Below are 12060 nucleotides of genomic sequence, written 5' to 3'. Positions count from 1 at the left end.
GAAGAGGGTACAGAGAGGAGTGAACAATGTGAAAGAGAACTAGTAATCTGTTAGTGTGATAGTAAGATGGGGGTACTGCTCAGAGAAGTGCAGAAAAGTGGTTAAAAAGCAAAATGGGAAAACCTAGAAATATTTGAGAGTAAAATTAGGAAGGAAGGTGGCATTTTTTTTGCACCTCCACAATATATAATGGCGGGCTGTCACTATGACCCTTCTGTTGCAAGAATTGACCACCTCAGTGTGGGTGAAAGTAGTCAGACGCCCTGTATGAGTTAAAGAAATAAACATCTCTCTCAAATGCAGGGAAAATCCCCCTAACTTCCAAAAGTGTAATGGAAAGAGGTTTATACATGTTAACCACCTTTCCTCTAAAAACCTATATTCCTCTTTACCAACCAGCCTGATGACTGATTCACAAAATATTGGCCTAGTAAAGGTTATGGGGAAAAGAGGCCAAAATCGAATAGAGAAAACAGTTAAGAAAACTAATTTTGCTATTCGGGACTCCAAGTCCCATCCTGCCTTCAGTACTGGGACGAGGAAGAGGGATACACAGGAATAAAGGTGTCGTGGTCAACTAATTAACCTAAATGACCCACACCTGAAGGAGACTGGGGTGCTTAAATTGCCCCCTTAGGTATGGGCCAGAGGGAAGTTGAAGTTAGAGAAACAGAAGCAGAAGAAGCAATGTATGCTGCGCGAGCCGTGTCTGCAGGTGGAGGCAGATTTTATAAAGCGAGAAGACGCCAGGACCACTGAGGCTCCTGAGAGGGTGGGTGCCTCACCTTATACCCCTTGCAGAGGTTGTGCTGCAGAAAGTCAGCAAGGTGGAAGATGTCAAAAGATCTCCAGTAACTGGGTTGTACAGCAGATTTACAAGAGCTTGTCTCAGGAACATCTGAGCTAGTGTGGCGGCGGAGAGAACAAATGGCCTGAAACTGTTTGCCGTGTTCAGGAGAGCCACAGAAGCCACCAGCTGGTGAGCACCTAGCGAGAGCGACTTACCTGATGAGTTTTCCACTTGCAAGTGGTAATGTAGCGCTTGGCTGCTGCTTGCGTGCGCTAGCTCAGCCGCGCGGCTCATGTGTGCATGACAGATGCGTTTCTATTGAAAACCAAACTATTAGAAAACCACTGAGATGGCGGTAAATGCAACAAAGTAGCTGTGATGTACCTTTTGTGAGTTTTTGGTGATTCCAACAACCAAGTGAGAAAATAGCATTAAGAACTAAGGCATGCAAGCAATTCCAAAGCCATTAGAGAGTAAATGCTTGGCCCATTGAGAATACCAAGCAAAGCCAAATCCAAAAGAGAACTAAAATTGGGCCAAGTGAGAACACCAAGCATTGCCAAAAGCCAGAGGGGAGTAATAAGAAACCCAAGGGTTTTAGGAGGTGCTACTCCTATGTTGAGAAGTATGTGCTATCTAAACTCACATAGCCACAACGAAAGACGGTATCCTAGCTACTGTTTAACCATTGGTGCAGAGGGCGGGAAAGGTGGCAAACAAACTGTCCTTCTGGAAGAAGATATCAAGAGAGAGGAGCATCCTTTGTAGAGTGAATATACTGTTCCCTGAAAACAGCATTTTGGTACTATGAAAAACTATTGAAGTTGTTGTTCTTCTAAAATTGAAAGTTACCATTTTGTTGTTGAAGAAGTCGACGGGCAGGCGAGTGTACCCTTAGGGCAAGACGTGATTGCCCAGAAGAAACCTGGTGAAAGGATAAGGCAGATAGTAAGAGGTGCAAGTGCTGAAGAGTGGTAATAATAGAGAATAACATATTAAGTTGTCAATGTTGCAGAAGAGTTGTGAAAGGTGGCAGAAGAAAAGTTACAATTCTTGCTGCAGTTAAAATTGTGGTAGATCATCTTGAACAGACTATGTGTTACGAGTATAATTGTGGTGACACTCTTATTCCAGGAGTGAGAGCTTATGACTTTCTCAAGAATTGTGATAAACCGTCCTGACCAAATTACTTCTTGTTACTACCAATGTAGAACAGTTCTTATTCCAGTAGGAGTGAGAGCTTATGACCTTTTCAAGGTTCTTTATTCATGCAACATAACTTTCTGAATTTGAGTACAAGAACTTAAGAACTGTGCTGGTTCTTTGTGTTGAGTCAGATATCCTTGTGTTTCCTTTTGTTTGGAGAAAACCCTTGCTTGGATCTGGGGAAGGGAAGTTTGCCCAGACCATGTCAAGAGACATTGATCATACTGTGAATCAGGTCATATGTTATACACTGCTGTTGATTTTAATTGCCATATATTTCCTTTGATTGTTGTATACGTGTGAGGGTCAGATATCCCTTGGTTAGAGTGTTCCATTTTAGTTTATTATAGACAGAGAAATCCTCATTAGGGTAGGGATAGTGAGGCGTTTGTTCAAACCTGTGTGATTCAATAAAATAGCAAAAGTTGAAAATAGTTTACAAAGTTGTCCGCCTCACATTTCTGACCCCGAACAATGTCCACAGGGATTAAGAAGGGGGGAGAGAGAAGAGAGCTTTGAAGAGTAGTATACCCAAAGGTATGAAGAAGGTGGCCCCTTTCCCACTTCTCTGAAGAATCCTGTATACATGTAGCATTACATGAATAAATAGATGCATAAATAGTCAATCCAAGGGCTGCTAGTACTAGACCCAGATAGTTGGCATCACAATGTATAGATTTGTGTCTGAAAACCTTGCATCTGATCTTTGAAGTTTTGCCCTCCCTGGGGGCTCCCATATACATGGGGCAATTGCACAGTGCAACACCCCGCTTCCCGCAGGCCCCCTACTAGCCCACCCCCAGCACCAAAAACTGCCTCTGCTACTGGGCAATTGGGGAGTTCACCCAATCTCGTGGGTAACCTCAGGATCCCCTTAAGGAGCATGGACCCCCTTATTCCAGCACAAACTCTTGGATGATACAACCACTCAGTGGGTGCGCACCTGCATGCAGGGAGAGCAATGGTGGACAGTGGCAGGGTCTCCCGTCGCTTCAACAAAGTAAATTACTTCGTGGTCATTTACCTTATTACAAAAACTTCAAATTACTTCGAATTTGGTACATGTATTTAAGGGTAAAGGGGTAATACGGGCGGCTTGGGGCAGGCGTGGCAGTGAAGGGAAGGGGCGAACCCAAAATAAAAAAAATCCGAAAAAAATTGTAAGTGATTTCAACGAAGTAAATGACCATGAAGTATTGTACTTCGTTGTAATATGTAGAACCCGCAACTCCCAGAGATCCTCTGAGAGGCACAATAGTGTAAGTATCCCAGCTCAGTGGGTTGTATTCAGGAACAGGATTCAATACTACACATTAAACCAGCTGGTCAACATTTTTGCACGAGAGGTTCAACAACAAGCCCAGACCGACATGCTTTCCTGACCATGTCAGGTTGTGGGTGCAATAGGTCCCAACAGGTCCTTTGCAAGGCCCAAATCTCAATACTCTGGCAATGTCATCTAAATGCCGAATCCTGTTGGGCTTTGTCCAATTAAAAAGTCACTATGAAAGCGCAATATTTGCACTGCTTTCTCGCTGCACGACAGTGACCTTGACAGTGTGGTCGCCATTCAAGCAGAAGAGCCTTATAAGTTGTGCACTGGTTTATAATAATCACACGAATTAGATTCAAGATGTTACCAATGTTTATTTTGTGAAGTGTTTGTTGCTTTGGTGTTTCAAACTGTGTTTTTTATTGTGAAGTAATGGTATGATTTTGGCCACTTTTTCTAAAAAAAATGCATTTTCTTCAGCAGTCAATAAAAACCAAAACACAATATGCAGTGAAATGAATGAACCACGTGTCAATAAGAACGCTTGGGTGCCTTCATCAGGGTAAAACTCGGCTCATCTGAATGCGATTGTCCAGGACACCGTTTTTGCATCTCTCTGATGTCCGGGGCAGAGATAGCTCCTCATATGTGAGTAAATATGCCTGGTCTACGCCACCACTGCCTACGGGTGGGCGGGGGGCGGGGGAGGGAGCAGGGGAGGGGGGGTGAAAGATACCAGGGTGGGTGGAGCGGAGCCGATGGCGGTATGAACCGAAAGACATTCAAGTGTTTCTGAGACCTCAAAGAGATGCCAGAGTGTGTTAGGAGAGGGCTGGATTTGGAAATTGAACACATGTGAGAATATGCAGAAGTATTTACTACATAGGTGGTGTCTCCAGGTGTAGTGATTGTTTCACTAGACATCACTGTGTCTGTGGGTTTCGATACCGTCATTTCTATAGAATAGCAGTTGGCTTCCACAGAGACCTTTTACAAACCCCACAGTTCCATTCTTCCTGCAAAGGGCCTTCAGAAATTGGCATCCATCACCGCCCCCCCCCCTCACTCCCGTTGTAGTCCTGCACTCTGCCTGTACTGGTGGCACGTGCTCTCAAGTTGGCACCCCTACTCGAAGGCCCCTCTCTTAACTTTTCATGTGTGGGGGAGGGGGGTATCCCAGGGCCAGGGGTTACTGTTAAACCGCCATCTCTTTCAGGGGAAAGCCGGATATTGGAGGCGGAGCGCGGGATGGTTCTCCTGCCCACTTTATTAGGATATGTGTGCATACCAGAAGCAACTTAAGGGGTTGGACCAAGATGTTGTCCTCCCCTGCCGTTCGGAAGATTGATGAAAAACGGGCGGGCTGTTCCGCGAAGGTGTCCTTGCCTGAAGTGACTGATTAAATGTATGTCACGCACCATGTAATGTAGTCAATCCAAGAAGTGCCCGGAGGCGGCAAACTTCGCAATGCGCGCTCTGCAACACCCCCAATGCCAACACGCGATGGGATACAGCCATTCTCTGCACATTCCTGCAAAGTTCATCTGTAGAAAGATGGACCGTTGCGCGGGCTTTGCACAGGTAACACCAACTCTCTTTCGGAACCTCGTATTGTTAACCCCTCACTCACCGGCGCACTGTGCAAGCCGCAGGGATGCAGTCTGATATCAGTGGGCCTACTCCCTCCTTTCCAGGCGAGCGCGCCAGTCTTTGCGTTGCCACCCACTGATTGGATATTAAGAAGCTCGCTGCCTGGCTAAGACATGCCAGAGGATGGATTATCGTTTTTTTTTTTTAACACTCTAGAAAGATCTTCAACTGTGAACAGTGGTGCAGCTTCTGAGATATCATATTAGGTCACCTAGAAGCCCCCCCACCACACTCCCCTCCCCGGCGCCGTGTGCTGCACACGTCTGAGATTGCTCTAGTGCCATTTGCGTGGCATCAAAAGTTCAGCACCCATGCATGCCGGGATTGGAACACCATGCCACTCCAGGGATGGGTGTACACAGCGCATTACACCCACTCAGCCAACCAAACAAGCTTAGAGAATTCAAATAGGCACTGCAATTGCTGGCCGTGGCCACGTAGCGTAATACAGAACACATGCCCATGTTGAGTTATGCACTTACCAAAGTCACCTTGTAGCATGCAGCACATGTCATATTTGCAATGGGGATGTCAAATGGAATCCGAGCGACTCTTCTAATTGTGTGGTGCAATGACTGCATCACGGAGCCCCACATGTACACATAACACATATTACAGTCATACGTTTAATGGGTGCTTTAATTTGTCATGCGTGCACGTTCAAAAAGAACTTTCTCCCACACAGTGTTATGCACAATGCTGCATGATGCAGAAGGAATATTGAAAAAAATGTTGGGCAAAAAAATAAGGGAAAAAAAATCCACAGGAGTAGTACAGCAGGCTGGAAACACGGTTGTCTAGCAACCGACTAGCACCGAAAATATTCCCCGCACCATGGCATGCATGCTATGTGAACATACGAACACACGTAGGGGGAGGGGGTGCAGACTTACCTTTCGCCCCCCTGAGCACGAACCCGAAGCCCTCATTGTCCTTCTTCTGCAGGAGCACGGTCTTCTCTTCAATGATGCAGTCACTGTGGGGAGAATTGCGGGGAAAGCGAGCGTTACTACAGCCCACCATCATGACTGAAGCAGCGGCGGCGGCGCTGGCTCGCCCCGAACGCCGGTGCAACAGCATCCCCTCCAATTAAGCAAGCCACGGCGCGCTATGCAGGCATTGGGGGGCAGCAGGAAAGGCAGCGCGTCAAAACACCGTGAAGGTTTGGGGGCAGAGGCTGCTGCGGGGCGACAACATGGCACCAGAGGCAGTTCGCTGATCCCCAAGTAGGCGGCAGAGCAGGGATCGGGCAGGGCAGCGCTGCCTCCTCGGTCATGGATGAATGGCTGGATGAGGGGGCCAGGGTGTCAGCGGCCAGCCGGGAAAGCCGAGGGAGGAGGGCACTGATTGGCATGGTCCCTAAGACACTCGCTCATCGTGCAGGTGCCGGCTGAGTCTTCGCAGGGAGCCAATCAGCAGGCAATCGGGGCCGCATGCTTGCGAGAGAAGGGTGCTCTCTGCTCATGCATGTGCTAACTGGAGGCGCCGGTGCAGGCAGGTAGCTGTGCCTTGCATCAACAAGCCCCCGTGCATTGCCACTGAATGTTGCATGCTGCAGGCATCCCCCGGATCAGCTGACAGGCGGCAGCTGCCCTGGCGTCATCAGGCGCGCAAACATGGGCTGCTTCACTTAAGGAGTTGCAGCAGGGCATGGACCGGGGCGTCTGGGAACCAGGGCATACACAACACCGCCGCCCGTGACATCGCGGGGTTTGTTGGAAAGCCTGGAACATTGCTGCAATCTGTACAACTCTGCAATGCTGCAAAGCGTGCATAGTGTTGCATATGAACACCAACCAGCCTAACGCTCAGTCATCTCGTGGGGCCTCCTGTGTTGTTAGACGCTTTCTGCAGCACTTTGCATTCTTGGGTATTTAAGTCTAACGGGGACAAGTGCCAGAATGCAACTTGCAATTTGCTAAAAAGCCAAGAGTGCCTCGCGCTTTCACACGTGACATGGAGGCAGTTGGTAGCTATGTAGAAAATAAGAGCCAGCCACCAGTACCATCCCAATGTAGCATGCGATTGTTTTAGAGAGGAAAGGGTTAATAGGAAAAAAAACTCAAAGCAAGAAAGAGAAGTGTCCTTAACGATCAACCTTACATTCAGCACAGCTAAAGGCACGACAAGGATGGCGGTATTTCCAACACACTCTTAAAGGAATATTTACAGCAAAAACCAATAACATATATCCAACAAGTGGTCACGTGTCATTTGTGGCCCCTGCAATCTGTCCTCGATTTTGAGACTTTAGCAGCACAAGCCTATAACACAAAGGCTCATATCCAACAAGGGGTCACGTGTCATTTCCCCTCCAAAAAGTTCTGGACTTTTAGCCATTAGCACTTTGAATTCTGGGAATTGTAGGTCCAGATGTATAATAAGGCAAAGCACAAACTTTCAGTGGGGAACACAAGGTGCTAGAAGCTGAAAAGCCCGAAGAGGCTGAAGGCGTTACACATGACATGAAGCCACTCAGCAGCCATGCATTAGGTGACACAACTCGGCAGAGATATACTGGTTCTGTAGACATGCATAGTTGAGTGGCTTTGGATGCTTGAAGGTCCGGGTGAATGGCAAACACCATTATGCGCTATTCTTCCTCACCAGAAGGCTGTTGTTTATCTGACCCCACCATGCTTATACTTTTTCTAGGTGTTGTCCATTTGTTTCTTCGTTTTTCCCTCTTTCCATCACATGCATTTATTTTTAGCTTAGCCTTATTGGCAGAAAAATGAAATCAAGTGTTTTCTGCACACACTCAGAAGTTACTTCAATTTCATTAAGCAATTACGCATTCCACGGGCTGGACCAAGTGTTAATGGCCCGGGACCTGACGTAATAGGTCTCAGCGTGGATCTTTGACGAAGGATTGCGCACCATTACCACCAGGTACAGCCTGTGGAACCGGTGATTTCTGTTATTAGCACCCCACAGCCAACTTACGAGGTGCTATCAGCGACCTAAACAAATAAAAAAGGACTTGGGCGAGCATGCAAATACTCTGTTACATCATTGTCATTTAAATGGGGGCAGGGCAAGGCCCCTCTTCCACTTCCATGCTGTGTAAGGGCACAGCTGGCGAGGGAGTAGCAGTATGAAGGAGGGCAGTAGGGCCTGGAGATGATGTTTGTGTGTGTGTGTGTGTGTGTGTGTGTGTGTGTGTGTGTGTGTGTGTACTCAAAGCGGGATGGTCGTGAAGGCGACAGAGCAGGGGGGATGGGGAGGGCAGGGGGAGATGTATTGAGGTGGGTGAGTGGGAGGCCGTGAAATGAAATGGCAGGCAGGTGCGAGGAGCACTCGACTCAATCTGAATGCAGGTGTGAGTTATTTTGACCCACGTTTGGATCAAGCTGATCCTGCCTGAGGTTGTAATGTGATATATCAAAGGCAACGTAGTGCTCGCACTAGGCATACATTTATTTTAGTTTATTTGAATTTGTAAAGCGCCCATTGCCCAGGGGCATCGTGGCACTGTTAAGAAGGCTTTCTTGGTTACATAAGTGCATTTGAAGGCATACAAAGATGTTGCTTCGTGAAGCTTGAAAAGTGCATGACAGAGTACATATAGAGTACATATAGAGGCAGACTGTATGGTACAAACACATCTTTCATGATAGCATCATATAGTTTACGTTGTCAAGTAGGTGGACGAAAGCATGGTGCCTGCGATGTCTTGTATGGCGGCAGCTACAGGCAATTGCGTGGTCATAATAGTGAACATATACAAGGTGTCAGCCATAAGTTGCATGGTGGCAGCGACTCATATATGTAAAGTCGTAATCAAGGGTAAGTGTGTGGTGCCAGGCATAATAGTACAGAGCAGGCATGTCACGCAGGTATGCATGGAGGAGATTAACCCAGAATAGCATGGGGCCAGCCGCCAGATGCGGAGTGGCAAGTGCATGCTATTAGATTGCTTAAAATCTGTGGGCAATGGTGCACTTCAGGTCTCAGGTAATATGGGCAGCTACACATACTGGGTAAAGGTGAGGTGGGTTAGCATACATACAGGGAGTAGCGGAGAGTGGGGGGGTGACCATGCATACAGGGGATGGCAGGGGATAGGGGCGTGACCCTGCATACAGGGGGTGGAGGAGGGTGGGGGGTCCATGCATACAGGGGGTAGCGGAGGGTGGGGGGTCCATGCATACAGGGGGTAGCGGAGGGTGGGTGGGTGTGTCCATGTATACAGGGGTAGCGGAGGGTGGGGGGGTGTCCATGCATACAGGGGGTGGCAGAGGGTGGGGGTGTGTGTCCATATATACAAGGGGGGTGTGTCCATGCATATAGGGGGTGGCGGAGGGTGGGGGGGCGTTCATGCATACAGAGGGTAGCGGGGGGTGGGGGGCGTTCATGCATACAGCGGGTGGCGGCAAGGGGGTACTGACCGGCAAAACGAACAGGGAAAACAAACAGGGCCTTAGAAGGTGGGCCTTGGGAAGGAGGGCCGGCATCCACCTGCCGGCGTGGGATTGGCCCATAAGTAACAGCCAGGGACCAATCATCCACGGTGTAGTACTGCAGTGTGCGCCCATATGTCTTTACTTGTCACAAATCAATTTCAGACAGGATCTGGCAACATGCTTCACTGTCCCAGAGAATTGTCAATATTACATAAAGGCTTTAATAATGCTATGTTCATATTTATTGAAGAATTATTGTAACTTTAATAGCAAAACTGCTCACTCAAATGTTCATTCCAGCGTAATGGTCGAAACTGAGCACAATTCATATCACAATGAATGAGTATTATTTATAGCATGACATGTAAAGGGGGGACATCCCCTTACAAAGGTGCAGAATCAATAACATTTGCACATACTGCTATTACACATACTAATATATATATATATATATATATATATATATATACAGATTCCACAAGCCTCAGAAATATATATATATACACACACACATTATATTCACTGAAAAACGTTAAATAAGAGATAGTTAAGGTGAGAGGATTTATCACAACAAAACCCTTAAAATTCTATGAGTGCGGAAGTAATGACCATCTCGTAACTCGTCTTTGCCCCTGTTGATCTCCCCGTTACGTCATTTTGTATCTCATTGTGAATTCTTTCTGTGGTATCATGTATGTGATCATGGGCTTTGCAACAGGGGTAAACCGAGTTAAGAAGGCCATCACTTCCCACCACATACTATGAATTTCAAGGGTTTAATTGCAAACAAGCTCATGTTAACTCTCTCTTAACTAACATTTCTTGAATTGAATTTCAAGGGTTTTGTTATGCTATATTTTCTTTGGGGGCCACCTAGCCATGGACTTTGGCCATGGGCACTGACCATGGCCGTTGACCATTGCCACACTCCATGTTGCAACAATGACTTAAAAAAGGTAAGGTCATTGACCATGGCCTTTGACCTACACCCCCTCCCTAGTACTTAACCAGAACCCACCAGACGTGCTCTGCATCCATGGCTGGCAGCCTCAAGCACCACAAACCTTCATCCACTGCTTGCGTCCGCTGCCAAGTAATAGTTTCCACCTCTCTGCAAGTTTAAAAGACTATGGCTATGCCTCAGTGGTCCATGGATGGAAATGGTTATTCCCCCCTTTTTTTATTCCCATGATAATTTATTATGGTAACATTAAACAGATTCTTCGATGGCATTCTCCTTTCTGCGGAAATCATAATACAGCGTGATTCCTTAGGTAAGGCAAATTTTTTTTCGATGACAGCCGTAAAAGGAAAATAAAAAATGTAAGTCTTCCATGTCCTCCATGGCCCCCTCCTATTTTCTAGGTTGCCCTACTCCCATTCCAGGTGTATTTTACTCCCTGACCCTCTGCCATTACTCCCTTTCATTCTTTGGTTCATGTGATGCATATTCTTTCCTGATCAGGGCTTGAAGCATTACCACAATCATCTCATGAGATTCTCATGGGAGTCCCACAAAAAGATGAACATTTTCTCCCCAGACCACCCCAAACTGCCCCACAGCATATGTGCTCCTCTTTCCCATTTTCCATCGGTAGCCTGATATTAATACACCCTTTTCCTCCTCCAAATATAATTTTGAGCACTTTTCATTTTCAACTTCTCTCAGTATTATCACAAGAAGTGCTTGCATTGAGTAAAAAAGAAAAGGGCACCTTTTCTGAAAATCATCTCTGCTGCAAAACCCCATGGGAGATGTACACATTGTTCAGCAGCAGGGACCACCCCATTCTACTTTGAATATTTTCAAAACTACTGCACCGATTTACCCCAAAACCAGCAAAAGGCACATCTTTGGTGTTTTGTGTCTAACCTCTTTCTTATTTTCAGCAAATCCGTCCAGTGCTTTTTGCGCTACAGGAGTTCAATCAAAGCACTTTTTCTCTATGGGAAAATGAATTAATGTGACAAAGCAAAAACAGTGTTTTTTTGTTTTATTAATAGCTTTTCCACCCTCAATACATTTTCCATAGATAGTTTCCATTTAAGGGGTGGGGAATGTGACAAATGTTTTGTTCAGAAATGTTCAACCAAATCCATGCGGCGAGTAAAATGCTATTAGCTAAAAAATGTGAGTCTATGTAAACAGGTTTCACCTTAAGTATAGGGCAGTAACTGCTGCCTTACAATAATGCATTAAAGAGAAACCTGACAATTAAGAAACAGAATGAATAATACCAGCCAAAACAGCATTTTTTTCAATTGTCTGGGTCTGACGGTCCGGTTCACTAGGATGCGTGTGGACATTTTACATTGGTTTACTCCCATCAGAACTCAAAACAATGTAATGACAGATTTATTTTTATATTTTCCTCACCGACAACACAATAAAGAAATCAATAAAACACTGCTGAATGTAACTACTAAATTAAGTAGGCATAGCGGGGCAAAAATGGCCACCATCTTTGCGATCCACATACGCAACCCACTTATAATTCACGCTTCATTTCTTAATACCTCAATGTAACAGAGGCAATGTGCCATTACAGTCCATGCAGTAGCAGATACATCCAATTTCATCAGTCCAAACAAAGCAGCTTGAATCTAAGCATTCATCAAGTCCGCTTAGTTGTACAGCTTCTGAGGTCTCTATCCAGTAGGCTTCACATTGGAATAATCAATGTTCCTTTTACTCACCTCTCACCAGAGGTTTGGGGACTTCCAACATTACATTT

The 12060-nt window shown here is 46.2% G+C and overlaps 1 protein-coding gene across 9 annotated transcripts in view; it reads right to left on the bottom strand.

The window, feature by feature from the left end:
- Positions 1 to 12060, bottom strand: part of SHANK2 (SH3 and multiple ankyrin repeat domains 2) — a 4166579-nt gene that overhangs the window by 984299 nt on the left and 3170220 nt on the right. For all 9 annotated transcript variants that reach the window (XM_069623409.1, XM_069623408.1, XM_069623411.1 and 6 more), the window contains one exon: positions 5813 to 5895. In XM_069623409.1, the coding sequence (XP_069479510.1) occupies positions 5813 to 5895 (83 nt within the window). The remainder of the gene's footprint in view (positions 1 to 5812; positions 5896 to 12060) is intronic.

The sequence above is a fragment of the Ambystoma mexicanum genome, chromosome 11 (assembly GCF_040938575.1).
Source record: "Ambystoma mexicanum isolate Mex_15411 chromosome 11, UKY_AmexF1_1, whole genome shotgun sequence".
NCBI lineage: Eukaryota > Metazoa > Chordata > Amphibia > Caudata > Ambystomatidae > Ambystoma > Ambystoma mexicanum.
This window is presented reverse-complemented; position numbering and strand designations above follow the sequence as displayed.